At 45.6% G+C, this 25,272-nt stretch overlaps 1 protein-coding gene across 2 annotated transcripts in view; it reads right to left on the bottom strand.

The window, feature by feature from the left end:
- Positions 1–826: 826 nt before the first annotated feature.
- LOC133345090 (BAI1-associated protein 3-like) overlaps positions 827–25,272 on the bottom strand; it is a 50,574-nt gene continuing 26,128 nt past the window's right edge. For both annotated transcript variants that reach the window (XM_061555558.1, XM_061555568.1), the window contains exons 15-31: positions 23,421–23,474; positions 22,620–22,717; positions 21,110–21,161; positions 20,069–20,211; positions 18,918–19,038; positions 18,511–18,654; positions 16,989–17,093; positions 14,873–15,118; positions 14,531–14,593; positions 13,753–13,832; positions 12,887–12,995; positions 11,570–11,641; positions 10,461–10,544; positions 9,176–9,302; positions 7,638–7,797; positions 5,318–5,520; positions 827–3,367 (exon numbers count right to left, since the gene is read on the bottom strand). In XM_061555558.1, coding sequence (XP_061411542.1) covers positions 3,252–3,367; positions 5,318–5,520; positions 7,638–7,797; positions 9,176–9,302; positions 10,461–10,544; positions 11,570–11,641; positions 12,887–12,995; positions 13,753–13,832; positions 14,531–14,593; positions 14,873–15,118; positions 16,989–17,093; positions 18,511–18,654; positions 18,918–19,038; positions 20,069–20,211; positions 21,110–21,161; positions 22,620–22,717; positions 23,421–23,474 — 1,977 coding nt within the window. In that variant the 3' untranslated portion in view covers positions 827–3,251. The remainder of the gene's footprint in view (positions 3,368–5,317; positions 5,521–7,637; positions 7,798–9,175; positions 9,303–10,460; positions 10,545–11,569; positions 11,642–12,886; positions 12,996–13,752; positions 13,833–14,530; positions 14,594–14,872; positions 15,119–16,988; positions 17,094–18,510; positions 18,655–18,917; positions 19,039–20,068; positions 20,212–21,109; positions 21,162–22,619; positions 22,718–23,420; positions 23,475–25,272) is intronic.

Here is a 25,272-nt window from a genome sequence, read left to right as displayed (position 1 = left end):
CCTCCTAGCCTGTTGACAGGGCATTCGATCAGCAGCAATGGATCAACACAAGCAAATTCTGGAAGCACTTTCAGCATTCGGTGTTTCTGCAGTCAGGTTTGTTTGAATCAATGCTGTACTGTTAGATGTGTATATATGAAAGGGCTGGTTTCGACATTCACTGTCTCATCAACAGTCAGACTTACCTGAATCAATGCTGGTGTACTGCCAGATGTTTTAATAGCAAGAAATGGTTTCAACATTCATTGTTTATTCGGCAAAGGGTCAGGCTCACTTGAATCAATCAATGGCTTGTGAATGTCCTGACGGCGGGTGGGTGTGTGTGTGTTGTTTTTAATATCGGGGCAATTTCTGGCCACATGTCATATCGGCAGTGCCGGCTTACCCTCGTAGCAAAAGTATCATATGCTACGGGCGCCGTACTTTCAAGGACCCCGCACTAAATGATTGCAAGCTGTCAATTCCGGTTCAGTGACTCTGCACTTGCTCTATTACTATAGTACTATACTGCCTTCAACTTTCATGAACGACTGGGTGTTTAAGGTTAGCGATTTGTCGTATTATCTGGCTGTATATCACATGAAAAAAGACAATTACTCTACTATGCAAGTTAAAAATTTTTTTTTTTTTATATTTGTGTTTTTTTTTATTTAGGGCCCCTTTATAACATATGCTACAGGCCCCGCACTAGCTTAATCCGGCACTGCATATCGGTGCAAACTGCGACTATACAACTCCTCTGTGACTAGACTAGACCCCGAATTGGGGTATACACAGGAGCGAGAATACTATGAACAATAAATCACACTCGTTATAGACACATTCACCTTATTACATTAATTTATTCAAACCACACCAAAAACACCGGACTTCCAAAAACAAACCCCCCCCCCAAAAACCTTTCCTTCATTACCTAAGCATCTTGCGGCGAATATGAGCTACTACATCAGTGCTGTACTATATAAAGATACTTTATATTAATCTACCATACAATTATACATTTTATCAAAAAATAGTATTCGTAATGTTATGTACATCCTTCACAAATGCTTTACGAAATATAACAAATACTATGTACATAAATCTGAGTTGTTTATACACGTTTTAGCCTTTTAAATGTCTCAAACCTAGCAGGCCGCTTACGGGTGCAATAATGAACGGTTTTGGTATTGTTGTTGTAGGCGGTGGCTAGCTCGTTGGAACGTGATAGGGCATATTGTTCACACCACGATCCATCTCTTGACATTCACAAGTCTCCTACATTCACAAATGAAGTCATCACACAGCCATGAGCTGGCACAGTCGGCCAAACCGTGATATTGCGAGCTTCAAGGTGGCAGCCCAATTTACACGCTGCGTAACACTGCGTTTTTAGACTGATAGATTTGATTTATTTCAGCAGGAATGGCCCAATAAGCTGTTAGGCTCTATTACATGGGCGTCCTGTGACAGTACAGGCGTTGTAGAGCTTATTAACACGTTTTTAAGAGAGCTTGATTTTTGTTTGTTATATATCAATACGTGTTGCTTCTCCCGTTATTGTCTGTAAATGTGTGCCAGTCATCTCAGTCAACCCGTGGCACCCGTGTCTGTCCCCATGATCTCCTGCCAGCAGGAGTTTCGACACTTCACGTCGCCTTAAAGTGCACGTAGCCTGGCACAAGCGCCGTGGTGACGTCACCGCCACTTAGTGGCCAATGGCGATTGTCGTTGTATGTTGAAATTCTTTCGGACCGCACATAGCCAACCATGATACCATCGGAGGAGCGATTATTATTATTTACTACGACGACGATGTTTGTCCACCCAAGAAGGCCTCAGTGAGGCACACCGAGACTTTTTTTCAGGGTCCCTTCCAAGCTTTCACAGCAGTGGGACGATAGTGCGATGCATAATCCCAATTAAGTTAATTTGAAGGTAATTGTTTTGGACTGCCAAATATCAATTACCAAAGTGTCAGTTGTCAGTTATTTCATTCACCACAAGTAAGTGTGGTTAATGCAGACTTGATTGCTTGCAAAAGGTTTATATTTGGTGTTTGAACATCTTTGCATCTGTTTTATTGCCAAAAAGGTTCAAATCTATTCTTATGTTTTCATATGGAATACGTTGTTTTATAATCTTTATATGGGACGAGGTTTAGCAGTCATAAGCCACAAGCGGCAGCAGTCTTGGTCGATCCACTACTGGATGAAGGCCTGCCCAAGCTACCACCTCTCTCAATTTGCATTTGAAGAGTTAAGATTGATTAACGGTGAGGAGGTGAATCATGGTACGGACTCTGGAAAAATTCCTACAATGTGATCCAAAGCTTTTATTTTTTCACTACGATATATTTAGCTACCACTAAGAAAGCTAATGCAGAGTTGTTTTAATCTTAATTCAGGCGCTATATCGATATCATATTGAAATAATTAGTAATCAATTGTTTGTCTCGTTATCACCATTTAAATTGTGTAATCTCTTGTGTTATTGTCTTACTTGTACAGCTTGTGTTACTTCATTAGCATAAATGGAACATTGGGAAATCATTTTAATTAATCGATCATTATTATTGCGTAGTTGTTTTGATACATGCATCTTTAACGAAAGTAACACAAATTAAAAAAACTTGTACAGTATTCAATTGCTAACTTACTAGTTCACATTTTCCGGTTTGAATTTTAAGAAACATCTCACTCTCAATTACTTTTTTGGATGATTTAAAAAATATATTCTTTCTTTCGGGTCCTGAACCCGTATCTTTACATAAAAAATTCGTTTAATCAATCGTTAAAATCAACCTGTAAGATGTTTACATTTGTAGAGTTATCAATTCCTGGTGCATTTTGGCAACAATGCGAGTTCCTGCGATTACATCCTCACCGTGTGAAATGTGACAACAATCTATATCGCGTGCATTTTTGAGGGCATTACATTGCAACCCCAAGTTAACTCGTGGAAATGACATTCATGCTCAATGCGAACACACAAAGTAATCCTGAGCCCAGCTTGAACGATGAGTTTGGAGCTTCTGAAACACCTCAATTAGCACGCTCTCGGGTCCGTTCGTGTATTGGAAACTATTTAAGAAGAGTGCTGTGAACAAATCTGTTGTGAAGAAAAGGAACTGATGCACTTTAATTCACATCAATATTTGTCTACTCAAGCAGTATTATATATATTTTTTACGTCAACTCCTGCGCAAATAATTACAATAACAATTGTACACAAAACACCTCATCCACCGTTGTAACATTCTCAAGTTGCCTCTACAAGTCCTCTGTTGAGAAGAGTATTCTCTTCTCCGCCTTCCGGAGCTTTTTCAGAAACTGTTTACCTTCTTTCTCAGAGCATCTTCTTTGCAGGAACTTCACGGCGTCGCTCTCTGTAATGGTATACACACGTACACACAGTACCGTAAGCACCTAAACAGCAGCCATATCACATGGCTACCGTGGTGGCGAGATGTTAACTACCTCGCCCGGCATGCAGGAGGTCGTAGGTTTGATCCCAACCCTGACGCCTGTATATATGGAGTTTGCGTGCGCTCTCTCCCCGTAGTCGCGTGGATTTTTCTCCGGGTCCTCTGGTTTTCCCCTCCACATTTAGAAACGTGCGTTTAGAGTATTTGGCTGCTATAAATTTAGACATGTTGATAAGCTACTTCGTTGGGTTATCATTTGTGGCTAGGTCGCTTTTGAAAGGTTTCTGTTCCCATAGCCTTCAGGGTGGAGTGCAGATTTCGACACGTGGTGAGGGTTAATGGCAGTAATCTCAGCCGCTACGAGCCATAATCAAGCATCGCTATCCGCTGTGTTTTCGGGCCATAACGCCATGATGTCTGCCCCCACATTCTGGAAATGTCTTCAGAATTCCCAGCAGTACTGTGCATTCAATTGCTGGAGATGCTTCCAGCATGTGGAGCGAGAAAATGTATATTTCTGGATGCAACAAATGAATATAAAGTAAAATATTGACATTCTGAATTTGAATTATCTGTGCATTCTCATGACAATATAGGAAATTCCTGAGGTAAAAAAATGTCCTTTTAAAAAAATACCCTCCATTGCTCACTGGGCTATGCACCTAACTGGTTCATCCGCTTTTGTGCTTACGACGACGAAAACACGACGATCTGTTCTCATACCGTGTCAACCCATATGGTTTACCCCGTATTCTTCTGCAGGGCAATTGAGCTTTCAGGTCCATACGGCGTACAACCGTTTCAATACAGGCACATTTATTTTTGGTGTATTTGTTTGTGTTTCTCTCTTGTGATGGGACTTTGTAGGATGAATGTTGAGATTTCTAAGGGCACGGGGTGACCAATAAGGTCTGAATTGGTCTGTAACATATAACCTTTTGCTCCACGTGCTGGGAATTTCTTCAAGAACAGTTTAGTTCATTCCTAAACATCTCGGCCCATATTGTATATGTCCTGGCTCAGCTCAGGCTGGCTTCTGACTTAAAGCCATGCTTAACCAGAGCTGACCGTGAGCACCTCCGATTAGCACGGTTGGCTACGTACAGTGCGAAAGAAATTCAACATACATACATGGTCCCAGCCTTCCTCAGGATGTCCATGAGCCGAGCCTTAGCCAAGCCATGGCTGAGCCACACATGCGGCTCAAGCCCTTGCTGAGCTGTGTTAGAGGCCAAGTCCAAGCCTAGCAGTGACTAAGAATATGGCCACTAAAAGTTCAGTACAGAGGGAGAGTTGCCAGTAATTCAGTTTAATAAGAAGCCCACTGCATGCGCAGCGAAATTTTGGACATCGTGCCGAGAAAAACATTCGGTACGACCCAGACACACAAGCGCAGAGCTACACAGCACACCTGCGAAACCCTACGCAGTAGCATAATCATGCTGTACCCACGATCGCATCATCTGTAGAGAGGTGGGCATTGGTGCCTTAAACACATCTCACTGTATTTTTACGCCAAAGATATCAAGAAAATCTTGCTTTTTGGGCTCTGCTTATTTCTATAGTTTTTATATATATTTTCTCTCATTGAAATGTCAGGGACTTCAAGATAGTATTGTCCTCCAATCAGGCGGCGACGATAACGCTTTCAAAGATGCACACATACTTTTCCATTTCCATTCTCTGCTTATAATGCACGCTGTCTGCTTACTGTTCACATTTTTAACGGTGAAATGTATCTCATTGGTTCATTCAACTCAGTAACAAATCGAGTTGGTATTACAAACAACTATTTGATCTCAAGTTGTTTTTGGCAGGTCTCGTGTAGCATTTCCCTTTATTTATTCCTACTACTTATTCTAAATCGGTCTCCAAATTGGCACGGTGCAGTGGCGCTGGATTGGCTCTTGCCTTGCGTCTTTGGGCGCAGGAGGGGCAGCAGGAGTTGGCTCCGTGCGGAATGCAGACTCTCGGGAGCTGGCGCCTCCAGGCCGGCGACGCTGCGCAAGCCAAGGACAGCCTCACCTAGCAGGCCCTTGTGAAGGCCGCACTGGGCCTTCAGACGCAGCACCAGGCAGGCCCCAGGTGCTCGCGCTTGCTCCATCGTCACGTTTCTGCACAGGCAAAGCGATCGCCCCCGTGTTAGTTCCGGGCCACTGTATTCTCCAGATTATATACGCACTGCAAAACCCACGCCTTCGTGTAAAATTTCTATGAATCTGGTCACGTGCACACACCTACTGGATGATAAGACGCACCACCCCCAACGCTTGCTTTAAAATACAGAGGGGGAAAAAAGTGCATCTTATAAACCGGATGGAAACTGGGACAAATAGATACAGCACCTCTTGTAACTTGTGTAACATGAGGTAGAAATGGATTAGGGATTAAGCTGGAAGGTCAAAAAGGTGAGGTGAATTAAGGAGAGTGCAATTAGGGTAGCGACTGATCTTTGGCAGAGGAGAGAAGGAAGGGTTTAGTCTGGAGTTTACAAATAAGTTTGAGGCCTCTGAAAACAGGTGCATGCCGAGTAAGCTATGAAAGTCACGGCAGGACGGAGTAAGTAACTTGGGGAAGTTTGTAAAAAATGTAGCAGCAAAGTGTTGTAGATAGAATCAGGAAGTTGAGGTTGTCTTCAGAGAAAAATTTGGTCTGAATGTTAGAATATGGAATGTAAATTAAAATGTTCTACGAATATGAATGATTCATCATGCATGTATGTAAGTTGAACTTCTTTTGCACCGTACGTAGCCAATCATGCTCATCCATCATCAGAGTTGCTTCTTTTTTTTGCTTTTTTTGACTACTTGTGTTGTGGTTATTGCAAACATGATGTCTTGAATAAAGGTGTCAGTTTTGTACGAGTTTAAAAGGGTAAAAACCTACTACTATACTGTGTGGAGTGTTTGTAAAAAGTAGTGTTGGTGTGAGTGGACTCTTGTCGGTCACCGTATTGTCTGAATACCACCACCAGAGCGATGGAGATGGCAAACATCACAAACTAAAGAATGGAAGGAAGGAGGAAAATAGGGGAGTCCCTTTGCCCAGATGTGGGAAGCTACAGCCCAACAACATCAGCAGCAGCAGCATCATCATCATCAAAATGACGAAATGGTCGTAGTTGGTAAGTTTGGCAAAGCACACGCAGGAAGCAACTTCAATAGTTACCGCGGGAGGATGAAAGGAGAACACGTTAGGAGGAGTTGTGCAAACACAAATTATAATCTACACTGTTACGTGTGGCATGTTGAAATGGTGCTGTTTGAACAAGCTCACTCTAGTCCTGGGCAGGGGAGAGAAGAGATTTGCTAGCTCTGAAAAGCAAATGCCTTTCAGAAGTTAACTGTGCTTGTTTAACGGATGGACTCACCCCCATCACAGGAATGTGGAATTACCACCACTGACCGAGGACTGTAAATGTATGTGCGTTGAACTTCTTTAGCACCGTACATAGCCAACCGTGTGGGGGAAGGACAACAAACTAAACACAAAAAGCAGTTTGAAAAATATGTCTTAAATCTAGATTTAAAAGTGCATAGCTGCAGTGGTTCTCTAATATCGGAAGGAAGAGCATTCCAGACGGCCGCAGAAGCGCATCTGGAAGCACGCGATGCGGTGACCGTCTTTGTTCGATGGCCAGCCAAAGGCCGCTGCTGCTGTGAGGATGACCGGAGTTTGCCTGATGATTTTATCCTCCTTGACGAGATCAGCGAGGTTTTGTGGTTCATCTGTGGCATCACTTGTGTGTAATGAGTGCAAAGCTCAGTTTAGCAACAACCAAAAAAATATCATTTTGACTTAGGGGCCGTCCATAAATGACGTCACGCGATTTTGGACGATTTTTGACCCCCAATCCCCTCGTCACACGGCTTCACAAAAAGTCAGACCCCCCCTCAAATATGACTTCACAAAGCTCTGCCCCCCCCCCCAAAAATATAAAACATGCTTCAAATCGCTTTAAACTATTGTCATTGTAGCGCGTATTTAATGTGGCACTGCACTCCGATGTTGTAGGAGAAAACATTTATTAAAAAGTCTATTTAATAAAGTAGAACGTGTTGTCTATATTTATTTAAAGTTGCGAATTTTGATGTGACGTCACATTTCTCAAACCTCCCCCCTCATCACACACATCGTCACAAATGTCTGCCCGCCCCCCCCCCAGGTGCGTGATACCATTTATGGACGGCCACTTAATAATAAAAACAACCGCCAAGGTGTGGGCACTCACAGCTTGAAGCTCTCTTCGAACTGGATTGGAGACGTGTGCATCTTGCGCTGGGTCCTGCGTGGGTGCGCGTGCGGGAAGATGTGCCGGGGACACAGCAGCACCTTCACGTAGTGCCTCACGCTGCTCTTGCCAGGCCAGCAGAGCAGCGAGGGCAACCCGCCTGTGAAGCAGAACCGCAATCACTGGAATCTTTATTCATAACTGGAGGAATCCGATGAGCCGTGAAGCTCTATTTTTCGAGAGATGTCCAGTCGGGGCCGGTCAGACACAAGAAACAATGCAAAGATAGGAGTGCAAAGTATAGGAAAGGTAAGAAAATCACAAAAACAAACAACGTTTATTTTACCAGGTAAAGCCCACAAAGCAACCCACCAATGCAAGCACTGCAAGTTACATTCAACAACATTCTCTCCACTATGACCAGGAATTAAATACTGGTAGGAACCTCCTGGTTACACCAGCCCACAGGGGATTATTGTGTCCGTTGTGCAGGGAGGGGCTGGGTGGAGAGGGAGGGGCTGGGTGGGGAGGGGAGGGTGGGGAGGGGAGGGTGGGGAGGGGCTGGGTGGGGGGTGGGAGGGCTGGGTGGGGAGGGGCTGGTCACCCCGTGGTGCCCTTATAAAACTCAACGTTTAACCTACTCACGCCGACTTGTGCCCGCCCTCACAGTCGGGCATATTTGCGAAATACACCACGCCGCCGTTGACCCTGGCCATTGACCGAACAACCCAACGTTCCTACCAGTTCCCTCCGCAGGAATGTGTTCTCTTACTCAATGTTTTTTGGATTGCCGGCGTAAGCCACTACCACTACTAGAGTACCATAATAATCCTATATTAATGTATCCTATATCCTATACTGTAATCCTATGAACATTTTTCTAGGAATATCGAGAATACAATGAGGACAAAATGAGGTGAGATGGATGCGGTGTGCTAAAATAAAATAATTCCAAGATCAGTGTTCCTGAGTGTTCCGGCTGAAGTGAAGCACTGATGACAACGTTTTTTTAAATATCACGGTCGCTGCTCGAAGGACCAAACAGCAAGCGGCCAGGCACAAATGGCACGATTGAAGGTATTATAGAGTTTCGACGTTTTTTTCATTGAATTGAGCAATTGTACGTATTTCAACATCGCAGGCACGTTCGGAACCTCAGCAGGGATACACCACGCACGGCCGCTTTGGCAGGTTCCCGCTCTTTCAACTGCCTCGAAGGTTCATGCTTTTTCCAGCTCATCAGCATTCTCTAAAGGCTTAATTTCTCAAGCAATATTTTAGGGAGCCCCTCACCCAACCGCAAACACCTCAGTCCTTGCTCCTCTGGAGCTGAGGTCCTGGACAGCCCCAAATAAAATTGGAGCCCCCAGTATTTTTATCCCCCTTTGACAAATACTGTTTTCCCCTGCTAAATGATGTGTCTCATTGAAACCGCCATTGGATGAGGGCTTTCCAAAGCCACCGCCAGACACTTCAGGATAATTTTCGTCATTAAAATGAGAATTGGTCCCTCGGGGGGTTTGAAAGGCGTTAGTTACCGTTGGCCCACGACGGGGCGTTGGCCAACGCGTCCGTCAGGTCCACGGTGAGCGTCTGACTCTTGTCGTCGTAGGAGCAGCCGGTCTTCAACTTTCCGTGCCCGTTCCCGGCGCTGTCCGCTGCCTGCTGTTGAAAAATCGAGAAACACGCAAATTGAAGCGCTCGACAAGAGCCATGATGTGGTATGACTCCGGTTCAACACCCTTCAGGAGTTATTTTACACAAATGCTTCGAGAGTTTACCAAGTTTGGCAGCAGGGTTTTTGTTCCTTGCATCATCCAATTGCAAATATTTTATCAGAATCTTTTCAACATACCCTTGTCTAAAAGTGAGTGCGCGCTGGCTTAATTGGCGTAAAGGCTAGTCATTGACTCACTGCGAGTTGCTCGTCTACACTACCCTGTGTCCATGTCGCCACAAACAGCCCGTCCGTCCACACTGCTCAACGCTGGGAGCTCACGCAGTCACTCCGCACCTGCCAGCTGGACCAGTCTGCTGGAGCGCTGTGGCGTGGAGGATTACTGGCCTGTTTAACACGTAAGCTTTCGCGACCAATATTATTCATAATCAACGATTTTGGGTTTAGATCGCGTTAATTATAAATGTGTCGTAACCCTCCACCACCCGACACGGCCAATCAGTATTGCCCGATGATGCTGGATGCAATTACCAGCGAAACGTCGTACTCAAATTGTAAATGTTGTGGTTTCACGCTTCAACACACCGGTGGGCTAAAGCAGTGAACTATTTGTCTTTTGTCAACGTGACACTTTTTTTACTGATTGGCCGTGTCGGGTGGTGGAGGGTTACAACACATTTATAAATAACGCGATCTAAACCCAAAAAGGTTGATTATGATTACTAGCCTACTGCAGGCCTACTCGTGGCCTCAATGTCTTAATGGACGCCTCAATGTCCGCACCTCTGATTATCACAGTTGGCTACGTACTGTGCGAAAGAAGTTCAATATACATACGTATATAGACGCCACTAGCTACCGCTTTTTTAATGATTTCTTCTCACAATGTTGCACATGAGCATGGAGAGATGAAGGCAGCGGTTGACATCAGGAATAAATACGTACATTGACGTACATTCATGATTCGAACCACTTATTTGCCCAGTCACATTTATTTGCTGACATCCATAATTTCTGAAGCAAATTGTAACAATCAAGATATTATCCGGCAAATGTAGACACTGCTGAGTAAACAGTTCCCTTTGGGTGGAAGCCTGAGATTGTGCGTGTTTTTGTGCTGCTGTGATTTGCCGCGGGTTACTAACCTGCTCCTCGGCCCTCTCCTGGTAATATCTTTCAATCAGCTCCAGGGTGTTGGACTTCCTCAAATAGAGCTGGTTCTCAAGAGACTGAACCGGAAGGGCGTGAGAAAAAATAATGATCATACAGGATTGTTCTGTGTCACATGGGGCAAACATTAACCCGCCATTGGGATGATTGCAGGCTTGTTGTACAGTGCAAATGTGATTCACTGCCCGCAGTGATTCCTCGCTTAATGTACTCTAGTTCTTTCTAGATTTGAAGTTTTCATAACTGCAAGGATCCATACTCTTTGGTTCTTTTGGTAAAGTCACGTAGGGAATTTTTTTTTCTTACTCTAGTTCTGTATGACCACAACGATTGAAAACGAATGCTACTGTGTTGTTACTCATAGTATTTATGACAGCAGGCAAACTCCGGTGGATCCACGGTTATACATGGAGGGGGCAGTGACACGACTATTTAGCGTAGCTAAATAGCGCAGAGTGGACCAATATGCTGACAAATCAGCCAGCACCAGGAACTTGTTAATTTGAAAATATAATACTAAAAACTTTGAAGTATTTTGTAAAAAAAAAACCCTCTAAATTTGCACTTGATTTAATTTGACTGAACATTATTTTTAGTTCATTCAAACAAATCGAATCGATGAGATTGCATTTTGTTTTAAGAAAACTCAAATGAAACAGCTTTAAATAATCAGTTTTTTTATTGTTTTAAAAATGCAGTTTGCAAAAAAATTGTGCAAATTTGTTGGAAGGATATATATTTTTTATTCGTTTATTTTTGCCAATTAAACCAAGTTGAGCTAAATCCATGCTCGCTAACATGACGAGATTGAGTAGTAGCACAGTGGTTAGTGCACGACACTCTCGGCTCACGGCTAACATCAGTGGCGAGCAACAGTTGAACCGCTCTGGCGCCCCCTCCACCTTTCACCAACCCGCACAGACCAGCGTGGTGGAATACGGTCAAACAACCCACGAGACCGACCAGATGTGGAGGGAGGTCTCGATCCAGCAATGGTATAACAAAGGACCGTGATTCTTTTCACTGATGGCACACGACGGTTTGTTATGATTACTTTTAACGACCGCACGCACGCGTGTCTCACCTTGTACTCGGCATTTTTCAAGGAGTTTAGTGAAAGGCCCTGAGAGTCAGAATAAAACACATCCAACAGAACCTGTGGGAACACACACACAATGAGAGAGATTACGTTCACTCCTACGGCACGTGTTGTACACACACACGTGTGCTGACCTGTGCGGTCATTTACAAAATATGTAACCCCTGAAACATTAATTCCGATCAATTTCAACAACATCCACGGTACAGATGAGAGGAATACAAATTCAAACTTTGTCGTTGGATGCGATGAACCCCGGGTGTTTGAAATTCACAACATCTTCTCACGAGGGGGGGGGGGGGTTCTACTCCCGGCTCCCCTGCCGAGCCAAGCTGCACGTCCACTTGCACCGCGACAACACGGCGAGGCCTACCTCGGCACGTCACTTCCAGCCCACAGTTTGAGGTGTAATTACGATGCCTCATCAGGATCACCCCCCAAGCGCCTGTGCGCGACCGCGATGTCATTTGCGATCTGTGCGGCCAGGCTAAGTCAACTTATGTGCCCGCTCATAATTGAATGACCTGGTTTAATTTCTATCACTGCCAACATTGTTTTGCACAAACTGTTTTTTTTGTGGTTGCCATTGTTTGGCTTTGATCTGTACCTTTCCCACGCCATCTATGATTGGGCAGTCATACCCTGGCTCTGCAACCCTCCTCACCTGGTGCATTCACTCCATCCGCACCCATCATGTTCTCATCAGAACGACACGACTTAGCCTGCAGGGTTTTACTATTGTTTTAGTTCTTTTGACCTCACTGTTGATGTTACGTCCATATTTTCGTAATGTTCGTTACATAAGCACACCGGGGTTTCCACAGACGCTGTCCTCCTAATTACCCCAAAGTACCGAAAATGTATTTCAAACTACCGGCAGAGTTCCATGAAGGGGTTGCCCTCACCGAAAGCCCCACAACCGATCCGCCCCTCCACCACGCTCATTCTTCCCTAGCCCCCCTCCCCACCACGGCCCACCCTACCCCTCTCCCCGCGAGCATGGGGTGAGGTGGGATCAAACCAGGGTGGCAGTTGGGATCGAACCAGAGCGGCAGTTGGAAATGAAACAGGGCAGCCATTGGCATTGAACCAGGGCGACAGTTAGGATCGAACCAGGGTGGCAGTTGGAAATGAAACAGGGCAGCCATTGGCATTGAACCAGGGTGGCCATTGGGATCTGACCGCGGCCCTCTGCAATGAGCCGTGCTACCGCTCGACCACGTCTCTGCGTCTTCGCTTTCAACAAGCCCAGCGACGAGCGACTGATAGGCGCGTTTGCCGCTCGTGGTGTGTGGCGGTAACCTGCAGCATCTGGTGAAGCCGGCCGTAGTACTCGAGCGGATGCTTCTGGCTGACGTTCACCACCTCCCAGAACTGGCGCAGGGAGCAGGCCCAGAGAGCCTGCAGAAGCCTGTGTGAGCGAATGAGCAGTCATGGCCGTGTACACCCGCTGATAATCCACAGCAGTGAGACTAAGAGAAGCGGAAGCTCATGTATTGATAAATACAACTTCTGATTGCATGCCCTTGTGTGACCTGTCTTGTGTTTGAGCGAACTATTTGTAGTTTTTTGGGGTTTCTCGGCTGGTCTGCTGCATAGCTCCCCGATGCAATTTCGGGTCGCACCGCGTGTTGCTCTGCATGATGTCCGACGTTTCGTTTCTCAAGGAAATTCATTTCTGTTGACTCTCCCTCTGGAGAGAACTTCCAAGTGTTCAGGAATAGCTCCTGAAGGATCTAAAGAGTTCCTGAAGAAACTCCCAGGAAGTGGATAAAAAAACGCTGGACATGATGCCTGAGTAACACGCAGTCTAACCTGTACACACGACGGAAAGCCAGCAGAACCGATCGTCGTGGTTTTGTAGTCATCAGCACAGAAGTAGATAATCCGGTTAGATGCCTAACCCAATGAGTGGTGGAGGGGATTTTTAAAATACATAATTCTATTTTTTTCTCTCACTAAAATGCCCCTCGGGTAGATTATAAAAAAAAGTATAACGTCACAATCTATTTTTAACTTTCAGCTACTTTTTTGTTTTGTTCCAATCTGCGGTTATAGTCTCTGATTTTTCATCATTTGCATACCCAGTCCCGGATTGAACCTAGCGGAGTGTCGTGCAGAGCTCTTGTGCTGACGACCTTCGCAGTGATCTCATTCCAGTCTCTCACCCGTTGCGTGTGTCCTCGTAGAGGTGCTGGCACAGGACGGAGATGTTCTCTCTGAGAAAATCCAGCAGCAAAGCAACATCCTGAGAACACAAAACACAATCCAATGCACCCACACAACAACAATGAAGAATAATAATGAACAAAAAAACAATATATCTATCTACAACTGCTCAAGCCGAGCTATAAGTGTGCTGATACTTGCATTGTTTTGTACTGTTCGACTTTTGGCATTCTGTGGCCTGACACTGATGGTGAGACGAGGCTACAAAGAAGGCTGTCTCTGGTGTAGACCAATCAGTTTCAAAGACAATGCAAATATTATCAGAGCATGCTTGTTTGCATGTTCACCACAAGCACGTGTGGTTAATGCAGACTTGATGCCTTGCAATATTTGGTGTTTAAACGTCTTAACACCTCTTGACTTAAAGTTTTTGTGACTGCAGGAATCCATATTTCTGGGTCTTTCGGTAAAGTCACGTGACTTTACTGAAGGACCCAAGAATATTAACACCTCCTGTTTTATTGCCAGAAAAGGGTAAAGCCAAGTAAAAATTGTCACCAACTATACATCTTTAAAAAAAATTCTGCAGCGAGTTGTGATTGAACTCGTGCAAAAAAGCGATGTAACCACTGATATGGATGCCTTAAAAATGTCTGGAGCATATGTAAATTGTCATTATATCACATCTCCTGATTTGTATTGCTTAGAATAGAGAACGTTGAATGTTGTTCACGTGAACAGACGTCCAAGTCAGGAAGAGAAGGTGCAGCGACTCACATGTGTGTTCACGTTCTGTAGCTTGGCGCTGTTTTGCAGATACACTCTGAAGTCCAGTAAAAGCTGAAGCACACACACGGTAATGTTAACACAGACAACACGGAAATATGAACATGGGAAACATGCAAACGTAAAGAAGGAACACGTAGAAACGTTAACACGGTGCACACGGAATCGTTAACAAGGAGCAATATTAAGGGAGACAACACGTCAACATTGAAACACGGATGTACAAGGATGACAATACGAGAATTCTCTGTTGCATTCAAGGTAAAAAGAATGAGATCCATTACACCTTAAAATGCAAAGATAATTCGCGGCCGAGCAAGGGTCAAAACTCGCCAGGTCGGAGATCCAGTTGAAGAGCTTGTCGAGCAGCGACAGGATGGTTTGGTTGGCCACGTCGAGGCGCGAGGTGAGCGCGTCGCCGTTGGTGCGCACCGACCCGCTGCCCGAGTAGTAGCGGTCGGAGCCGGCGTCCCGCCACAGGTCGCGCACCACGCGCTCCACCTCGCGCCACTCGCGTTGCTGCGGCAGCCGCGACAGCGACTCGCGCACAAACGCCGCGCTGTTCAGCCCCGTGCACACCTAGCGGGGGCAGCGGGGGGGGGTCACAGTAAAACGGGCGGCAATATAGAGGGCAGCCGTTTCGCGGTCGTGATGTCGTCGTGGTCAAAGCCGTTACCACCTCGTCGCCAACGCTTTCTACCCTCCGCCTGAACCCGCAGCTACGCGGCGACCTCCAAGATTTGTCCTCACTCTGAGTCCCCGCCGCCATCCTCCCCTCGGTCGCGGGACTCGTGGAGATCTCTCCGATGCCTGTCTCGGCAATCGGCCCCTCACGTCCCACCCAATCCAGCCGATTCTGCATCATCATCATCATCATCATATCAACACATATGATGAAGCATTTACCCCTCTATTTAAGACCGTAACAGGAGGGTTTCTCCACAATTCTGAATGTCGACCGATGAGGCTGGTTGTAATTACCGGCGAAATGTCGTACTCGAATTGTAAATGTTGTGGGATTACTCTCCAACACACCGATGTGTTGTACTAGTAACGAATTGGCATATTTTTTACGTGACAAACATTATTAATTGGCTGTTTTGGGTGATGGCGGTTTTAACAACACATTTATATTCATGCGATCTAACCCAAAAAAACCTCTATTATGGATCATCATATCTACAACACTTCCCACCTGCCATGTCCTCTTCCAGACTTCTGCATCACTGTGCTGTCTTGCCACGAAATTCCTCGCATCCGTCTCGGACACCTGTGCTCAGATTCCAACAACCTAATCTTGAGCTTCTTAGCGTTCAGCTCTCTGATCCATACAAGTCGAAAAGAGCACCCTCCTGCCGACTGCCTCAAATACCCAATTATCCTTGACTTTATGCTCAGACATGTTTAAGCAAAACTAAGCAATCAACTACCAGTCACAATGGTTGGGTAAAGAAGAGTTGCTTTGCATCGCTGTTCCCACCGTGGTGTGTGCACCTTTGTGTACCTGCTTATGGGGAGTGGTGGCGCAGTGGTTAGCGCGCTGCGCTACAACCCTGCGGCCTAGGTTCAATTACCGCTCGCAGTCAACATTGGCGATGAATATTTCAACAGGACTTGGATTTGATTTAAAGCTTTCGTGACTGCAGGGATTCATCTTCTTGGTTCTTTCGGTAAAGTCACGTAGAAGGGAAATAATAAAATAATAAAAATAAAACATCATAAAATAAAATTCTCACGACGTTTCGGCCACAACGCAAGCAGCCGTCCTCAGGTGAAGAACAATAAAGACAGCGTCTTTCTGACAGCCCTGTTCTTCACCTGGGGACGGCTGCTTGCGTTGTGGCCGAAACGTCGTGAGAATTTTATTTTATTATGTTCTTTTTTATTATTTTATTATTTCCCTTCTACGTGACTTTACCGAAAGAACCAAGAAGATGGACTTGGATTCCCGAAGGTCAAACTCAGCATTAAATGTGTCCCTGGTGCGTGTGTGATGTGTGTGTGTGCGGGGAGCATCGGCGTAGTGGTTAGCGTGCTGCGCTACGAACCCATTAACCCAAGTCCGATTCCCATTCGTGGCCAACATCAGTGACGAATATCTGAACCGGTTCTGGGCCTCCTCTAGATTTACTCAGCCCTGAGTACCTGGTGTGGCATGTAAACATCAGCACTGGGGAGACAAAGAACGGCCGGACGTAGGTACTGACCACCCACCTCCCACGTGCGCCGTGCCGGCCTTCATAGGTGCTCTCTGAACTAAAGTAAACGATTTATTTTACAAGGTAAATCCCATTGAGCTACTGAGCTCGTTTTCAGCAGTGACCTGGTCACACATGATAGCTCAACGAAGTGGCTTATTGCACGGAAATGTATCGAGGGTAAATACTCTTAACGGCACTTGCCCCAATGGTCTGCAAAGGCCATACGGGAGATCTTTGTCTCTGTGTACCTGCTTGGGCAGGGGGATGCTCGTCTCGGCGCTGAAGTAGCAGTAGTCGTTCTCCAGCTTCTGCCGCATTTGCGCCACGTAAAACACGGCCCCGTTGCACAGGTCCTGTGGGACCGCGGGGGGTGGACACGCACACGCTGTGCTCAAGTCGTTGCCTATCGTTAACGAGCGCCGGAATGCGCTTCGGATAAACGAGAGCATTTCCAGGCAAAGATGCTCGCTCGGCTGCGAGATCGAGTCTCGGTGGAAATGATGAAGAGGAGAAAAAAAACTCGACACGTTCGTCAATAACACCGCTTCCTTTGATGGAAAAATATATAATAGGTAAATATACATAATACATTTTAAATACATAATAGGCGACATTTCAGGAATAGGCCCTTCTTCATAACACGTTTCTTATTTAAATTCTTTATAATGTAAATTCAATTAAATAGTTTTATGATTAGCATTATTCACGCGCGATCAAGAAGGGCCACTGCCCGAAACGTCGCTATTTTATACTTTTCCTTTTAAGGCGGCAGTGTTATTGACTAATGCGATGAGCGTTTTATTATTTGTGCTTGTGCATCGCAACCGACGCAGCAGCGTCACCAAATGATTCAGTGGAAATGAGCTTCGCGCAGCTTAATGAGCAGAGTCTGCTCTGCTCTAGTGGATGGATTCAACTGTTAAATTAAATTCCTCGGTTCTGAATCACTTAAAGAGTTTAAAATAATGGTGCGTCTTAAACATTGAAGCGATCACTAATCAACAGGTGCTCAAGAAATCCGAGTGATAAACATTTACAGGATAAATGCATATTATTTGAATAATATATTTAAACACAATGAAACTGTAAACTTATAAAAAAATGTCGTACATTGTTTATTCTGAATTAAGTGATGCATCAATGTGGGTGTGGGTATAGAGTATAAAAAAAGTGAATATATTTAAAAGTATGAATTATAATATATTTAAAAATACATATATTTATCAGCATGTGGTTAATGACCTTATATTTTTTTAAGTTCCAGGAAAACTGCACACATTAAATATGGATAAAACGAAACATGGACAGATGGGTTAATTGGTGACCTCTTTAACCCATTCTGGCTGTACAGGAATATCCGTGGATACTCAGAATGCCTCCAACCTCGCAGGGCTCCTCCTTGCGTTTGCTTTTATATAGCAACTCATAAGTCCACGTTCAAGGTCTTGCAGTAAACCTGTTAATTGTTTCTTTCCGATACACAAACTATACGATACATTTTTATTTTATTTTACTAGGTAAGGCCCACTGAGCTGTATAGCTCTTTTGTCAGAAGCGATCTGGCCACAAATAATAGCACAACGAAGTGGCTTATCACGTGGCTTCATAGAAACGCAAGTTTGTCGGAAGCCACTGGAGCTATGCACCTGTAAATCATCTAGATAACAAAATAATTTCCTTAGAACTGCTTTTTGCGTTTAGTCTGTTGTCCTTTCGCTGCACCTCCGATTGGCTACATACATACATACGCGTGATCCTCCGTTCACAAACCTGCAGCAGCGAGTCGAGCATGCGCAGGCTCTGTGCCGGCTCGGGCCAGGCGAGCTGCAGCCAGAAGGCGAGGGCGTTGGTGAACCACGACGTGGCCAGCCCCGCCGAGAGGCTGTGCTTCACCGAGCACGACTCTGCCTCCAGCTGCGAGGGGCATGGGGAACACACGGGGACGGATGAGTCGTCAAGCGGGACGGATGAGTCGTTACGTGGGATGGATCAGGGGTCTGATATCTCTAATTCATATATATTAAATTCGGACATCGATGGGGTTTTCTTGCCATTTACAGATTTGAACACTCCTTCAGAGTACGTCGAGCAGATGCATCGGGATGGTAGCGAGGACTGCCTCGCGATGTTTACCCACGCTCCGAAGCCATTCGCGGTCAGACGACCACATGCCTCACCTTGTCTTTCTGCACGCTTGACTGGATAGAGGAACTCATGTTCTCATAAGCCATGCCGACCCATGTGCTCACCGCCTCTCCGAGCCACTGCTGTACGTTTAGGAGTGGTGGGATCTTTGCCCTGGAAAACAGAAACGGGCCTGAGCCATTACGAGGTGCTGTGACGTGACTTCCCCTAGATCAACTATGCAGAACATAATTTTTTATTAAGGACGAGGTAGGACTTTCATGAAAACATTTGTCGGCCCACACATTATCCAGTTTTACCATGAAAAATAACAAGGGCTAATCTTTGCCGGTGACACATTATAAACGCGCCTTCGATTAGTACGATTTGGTCACGTACGGTGTGAAATAAGTTCAACATACATACAAGTGTTGTCGACAGGTTTGAAAATATTCCCCCGTAGTTCTCGATACGTTACAGCTAGGATGGTGGCGGTGATGGTTGAGTCGTTTGCGGGCCGTTAGGAAGGGGTAAGGCCGAGTGGCCACGGATTGTACGAAACAAAGTCATGGGCCATGTCCAGTACACGTGCCGCAGATTCCCTACCACAGCTCTGGAGAGTGTCGGCGTGGAAGAAGCAGCATTGCACTGAATTCGACAAACATTATTTATCGTAAGACGGAATTAGAAGCTCAATATAGAGTAACTGGATGCAAAATGTTGCACGTTTGCATGTGCGATATCACATTTCATTCTATTGGTCAATCCCAAAGAGTTCAACTTGGTGAGACCCCGACTGAAAAGCCTCGGGGGGAATACCCAAGAAACTGAGAGAGTAACTCAAGAAACTGAGATGCCAAACCCAAGAAATGACGGCACAGACACAGTGAACTGTGACGCAGCAGACAAGGACGAGAAACTGGGGTGGGGGGATTACTAAATGAGTTTGAGTAGCAGAAATAGGATAGGAGGCTGATGTAAACCACGTAACAAACACCCCCTATCGTGAAGGAGATAACAATATTAACCTTGGAAAGTTGTAAGTAGTTTCCCCACTCACGAGTAAAGACCTTTGCTGTTTCCCACTTCCCCTGCCGAGCCACGGTTATGACTCCTCCTCGACGCCGACGGTGATGGGATTTTTCAGAACATCGGTGCGATCCACCAACCCCTTGTTACCACCCCACCGTGAAGCGAGTTTTACCGGAGGCCGAGCTTCTCAGCGTTCTGGGCGAGCTGGTGCAGCGACGAGTGGAAGATGTGCAGCATCTCTCCCGTCTCCCCGTCGAGCCGGTAGTCCTCCGAGGAGCTCAGCTGGCCCAGCATGGTCTGCACATCCCACGCGAGCTGCCGCGTGCACAAGCGAAGCGGTCGCCATTGTGAGAGCAGCGGTCACTCCCGGGTAACGCAGCGGTTCAAAGTGACGGGCGTCCCGCTGATTTTCCATTGACCCCCCCACCGAACTATCTTCCCAACGTGTGATTGAATATTGCGGAAGTGGTCGCTCCCGGGTGATGTGGTGCGTTGTATGAGAGGCAGGGCAATGAGGGAGGTTCGGACATATCTATTTTTCTCCGAGTCCTCCGGTTTTTCCCCTCCACATTTAGAATCAACATACGTTTAGAGTATTTGGATGCTATACATTTCCACGTGCTATTAATAAAGGGCCCACGACGCATTTGGGCCATCGCTCTTTCTCTCCTGTTACTGGGCCACGAGCGCTGGCAATTCGTTGGCTTTAAGCTCTGCGGTCGAGAGAATCCCTGCGTTGCCCGTGCCATATTTGGCTACCGCTATAAATTTGCACGTGATGGTAAGCCACTTCGTTGAGCAATCGTTTGTGGTGACGTGGCTTCTAAAAAATAGCTACATAGCTCAGTGGGCCTTACCTGGTAAATTATAAAAAAATACTTGAGTAGTTTTAGTTGATCTATGTGGAGGTTTGGGTGATGCGTCGCGTGAGTCGGCTGTCTCGAAAGATAAAGATAAATTCACTCGGCTAACCAAGTGCGAGGCTTTAATGTCAAATAAATACCTGTCAACCCATCCGCTTTACGCGTATTATTGTACAATGTATCTATTTGCCTGTATTTCTCCCTAGTTATGGGACTTTGTAAGATGAACGTTGAGATTTATAAGGGCACGGGGTGACCAATGAAGTCTGAATTGATCCGTAATAAGGTTAGCAATAATAAGGGGTTGACAGGTGTGCAAATGATAAAGAAGTCTGTAAAGCTGTCTTTACCATTTTCTCCATTTTCTGGTACCAGACACTCTGAAAGCTGACGTCCACCAAACTGCGCGGGGGGAGGGGCGGGGGGGGAGAAACGAGGATAATTAATTAATGTGCTTTGAACGTTTCCAAGAGCAGATACATCATCAGATGAGGACACGGACACCGTGAACAACAACAACAACAACAACACGTGAATGACTGCACCACCCTGCTCCACGACAGTCAGAGCCACGTGACCGTCGACACGTTGCAGGCGATGTTCAAATGAAAAGCTCGCGGTTTATTACAGGTTCCCACGTTAACGATGATGATAATGTAGGTCGATGTTTACTGCTTTACTTTCCAACACACCGGTGTGCTGAACTAGTAACCAATTGGCGCACGTTTTATTTTCGTGACAAACCCTACTAGTTGGCTGTGTCGGGTGGTGGTTTAACGACACATTTTTATTTACGCGATCTAACCAAAAAAACCCGCTCTATTATGGATTTAAAGAGCATGGTGCCATTGAGCCCTTCTGCCAGATTCCACAATTTTCATTTTAACAAATTTTGGTTGCTATACATTTTTACCGCCGCATCGGATTTCACGGTTTGTGCTGTCCAACTCTCTGATGTGTCTTCGGGTTGTGCCGCGTGTTGATTGGCACGTTGTCCGATGTTTCACACCATGTCCTGGGAGCGACTTCAGAGCATTTGGTTCAACGAGGCAAACCCTGGAGTGGTTGGCTCAACCAAGACTCATCGGCAGCATGCGGCTACTCAAACAAACGCTGCCGGAAAACCACGAGTGGGAGCCATCCACGGACAGCTTCTTGACACACAATTCACTTCCTGATGAAGCTCCCAGCACGTGGAGTGAAACGTCAGACATCATGCCTAACAACCCGAAAACACATCGTTTACATGCCAAACAATCATTCATAGATTTAGCAAAACATCCCTACGCATGGACCTGTTACGAAGGGCTTTAGACCAAGTGAGGGTTTCCTTCATAACTATTCTAAATGATTAATATTCCAGAAACTGCTACGGTGTAATGGTGAGACCGGCAGTTAAAACAATGGGGCAACTTTCTAAGATCTCGCCGACTCTGTCCACCCAACAGTATAAATAGGAAGAGCACATACAGTTGATCGGCAAGTTGCGCACGTCGGGTTTAAGTGTGGGTGCTTCCCTCCTTTTCCAAGACATCTGATCAGTGTGGAAGAAAGGCTATAACCCTCTCGAGCGCAGCTCTCAAGATCTCGACACAGTGGCGAGATGTTAACTACCTCACCAGGTATACAGGAGTGCGTGGGTTCGATCTTGACCCTGATGATGCCTGTATATTTAGAGTTTGCATGTTCTTCCTGTCGTTGCATGAATTTTCCTCCGGGTCCTCCCGGTTTTTTCCCTCCATTTAGAATCAACATGCGCATTTAGCTGCTATGGCAAGCAAGAGCACGGCTGCACCTTCGCCACCGTTCATGAACATTTCGTGTTGCCGTGCGGTGTCGCGGCGTCGACGGGGAGCCCACCTGACGAAGGCGTGGCTGTACTTGGGCACGTTCTCCTTGAGCTCTGTCCAGATGATCTCGCACAGCCGAGTGTAGGCCAGCACCTGCTCCTGGGCTCCCTGCGCAAGCCATCACAACAACGTCGCCACTTTAGACTAAACTTAAACTATTTAAATTTTGCCAGGTAAGGCCCACTGAGCTGAATAGCTCTTTTTTTTCAGAAGCGACCTGGCTATCAGAAATGATAGCTCAACGAAGTGGCTTGTCATGTGGAAATGTATAGCAGCCAAATACTCTAAACGCACATTGATTCTAAATGCGGAGGGCAAAACCGGAGGACCCGAACAAAAATCCTCACGGCCGTGGGGAGAACATGCAAAATCTAAATTACAGGCGTCGTGGTCGTGATCGAGCTCACGACCTTCTCTCTACCAGGCGAGGCAGTTAACGTCTCACCACCTTAGCGAGAATACAGCCTGTTATAACAACACAAATGAAGTTCTTCATTTTCTTGAACCGTTTCAATTTACGTTTCCAAACGCAACCAAAATAATATATTCCGCCAGCAGTGACCCAAGCAACTAATTGCAGGGCTTTTACCTTTCAAGGCCCAAATATGGGATTGCAGTTGTCATGCAGCTAAAGAAGGCTTGGGTTTTAACAGGGCCCACGGTGTATTTTATTATATTATAATAAAGATACATTCAATTGTTTTTATTCTTGAGTTTTACTCATACTGCATATATGTAACTACATTCGTTACACGTTAAATAGTTTGTATGGAGGTGGCCTGATAATATCTTAATCAACTTTATTTTTTACCTCCAGTGCATGGAACGGCTCTTTCTTCTTGTTGTACCAGAGTTCAGACGCTTCCTGATCACAGCACAGCACACAAAGCAACGCGCTGCTTTAATACCATTAGTTCAAAATTGTTACCGGTTTGTAAATAAAAGCCATGGATGTTTGCCCGTATCAACAGTGAATGAAGGCACTTGCACAGCCACATTTTAAGTGAAATATGTTGAACTTATTTTGCGCCGTAAGTAGCCATCCATGCTAATTGTAGGTACGGAGGAAGGAAAACAAACTAAACACAAAAAGCAATTGGAAAGACATGAGATTCCAATGTATATCTAACAGTGCATAGCTCCAGTTGCTTCCTAATATAGTATAGAAGAGCATTCCAGACGGCCGCAAAAGCGCATCTGAAAGCGCGCGATGCAGCGATCGTCTTTGTTCGATGGCTGATGCTGAGAAAGAACAGCAGCTATAGTTTTACAATGAAGTGGTTGAGCCAGATGATTGCGTCAGGAGTAGCAGAGTGGTGCATCATCGCCTTGATGATGTTTCCTCCTCCGTATTTGTGAATCGGGCATCGAGTCTTAAAAAGTGTTTCATGGTTGTGTTCTGGATGACCACCACAGTCGCACATTGGAGAGTTTTTACATTTTCCATTTGTGTCTCAAGCATCCACATCTGCTGCTGCCGCCATGGTTTGTGGTTATAATATGAAACTAAACATGCGTGTCAATCAATGTACGTCTGATTGTATGTTGGCCTTCTTTCTCACCGTACGTAGCGAACTGTGTTGATCGGAGGTGTGGGAAATCGTTGTATTATCGGTGTGAAGACAGCTCATTTATAAACATCTGAGCAACTCGTTAAACGAAAAAATCTATCAAGCAGAAGAAAGTGTTTAGAGCCAGGTGATTACGGTCATATATTCTGCAGAAAAATTATTGCTTAGGATGTACAGAACCTTTGTGTGTTGCCATCCCAATTTGTCAGCATCTTTTCAATGCAGGCGCTGTAATTAAATTGCCGTACATGCAGCGCTGGATGACACGGTTTCATAACAGTACTATATTACATCGCACTGTTGTATTAATTGAACTACCGTGCTCACGTCTGTGAATCTAAACCATTTGGTGGCACTTTGCGCGTAGCAAAACTGTATAACTTAATTGGGAATTAAACGTTCAGACAAGTCGCTTCATGAGTTTCAAGATAAGTCAACCAAATTGTCTTGGCCGATGTCGGGGGCAAAAACAAGTCGACGCACTCATTCTTAGAGCTCAAATAAGCATTGGGCGGTGCTCATCCGTTGGCAGTCGTGGCCGAGGAGTGGAAATGACTGTACTTCATGGCAGGAAACGGCGTTTCCATCTGACAGCCGCTCTGAATTTGCCACCAACCGATTAGCCACGGTTGGCTACGTACAGTATGAAAGACGTTCAAAATGCATATATATGTGATGGGCTGCATTACCAAATCACGCTTGCACACAAGCCCGTGTTTACACGTTTGCCTCAATGGGCTGTTTTCGTATCCTGGCTGAGTAGTGATGGGGTTGGATTGGAAGCCCGGTTGGACAGGTGCAAGATTGAACATTAGGTTGTTGTTGTTGTTCTGCTGCATTGGCAGTGGTGCAGAAGCACAACCAACAAAAACTCAACACGTTTGTGGGTAGTCACAGTGATTTGCTGCTCAAAGCCTGAAGCCACGGGTGCAAATTCTGCATTACTATGGTAGGGACAAGTCCATCCAAAGGACAAGCAATATTGACTTCCCCACAAAGTGGCACTTCTTTTTATTGACCCCAGAGGGATGATGGTCTGAGTCAACCATCAACCAGGATTTGAAGTTGGAACTTACCATTTGTGAGCCGCTC

The sequence above is a fragment of the Lethenteron reissneri genome, chromosome 3 (assembly GCF_015708825.2).
Source record: "Lethenteron reissneri isolate LAM-NWPU_2019-01 chromosome 3, ASM1570882v1, whole genome shotgun sequence".
In the NCBI taxonomy this organism is placed as follows: domain Eukaryota; kingdom Metazoa; phylum Chordata; class Hyperoartia; order Petromyzontiformes; family Petromyzontidae; genus Lethenteron; species Lethenteron reissneri.
The sequence above is the reverse complement of the archived record's forward strand: the minus strand, read 5'-3'. Positions and strand labels throughout refer to the sequence as shown.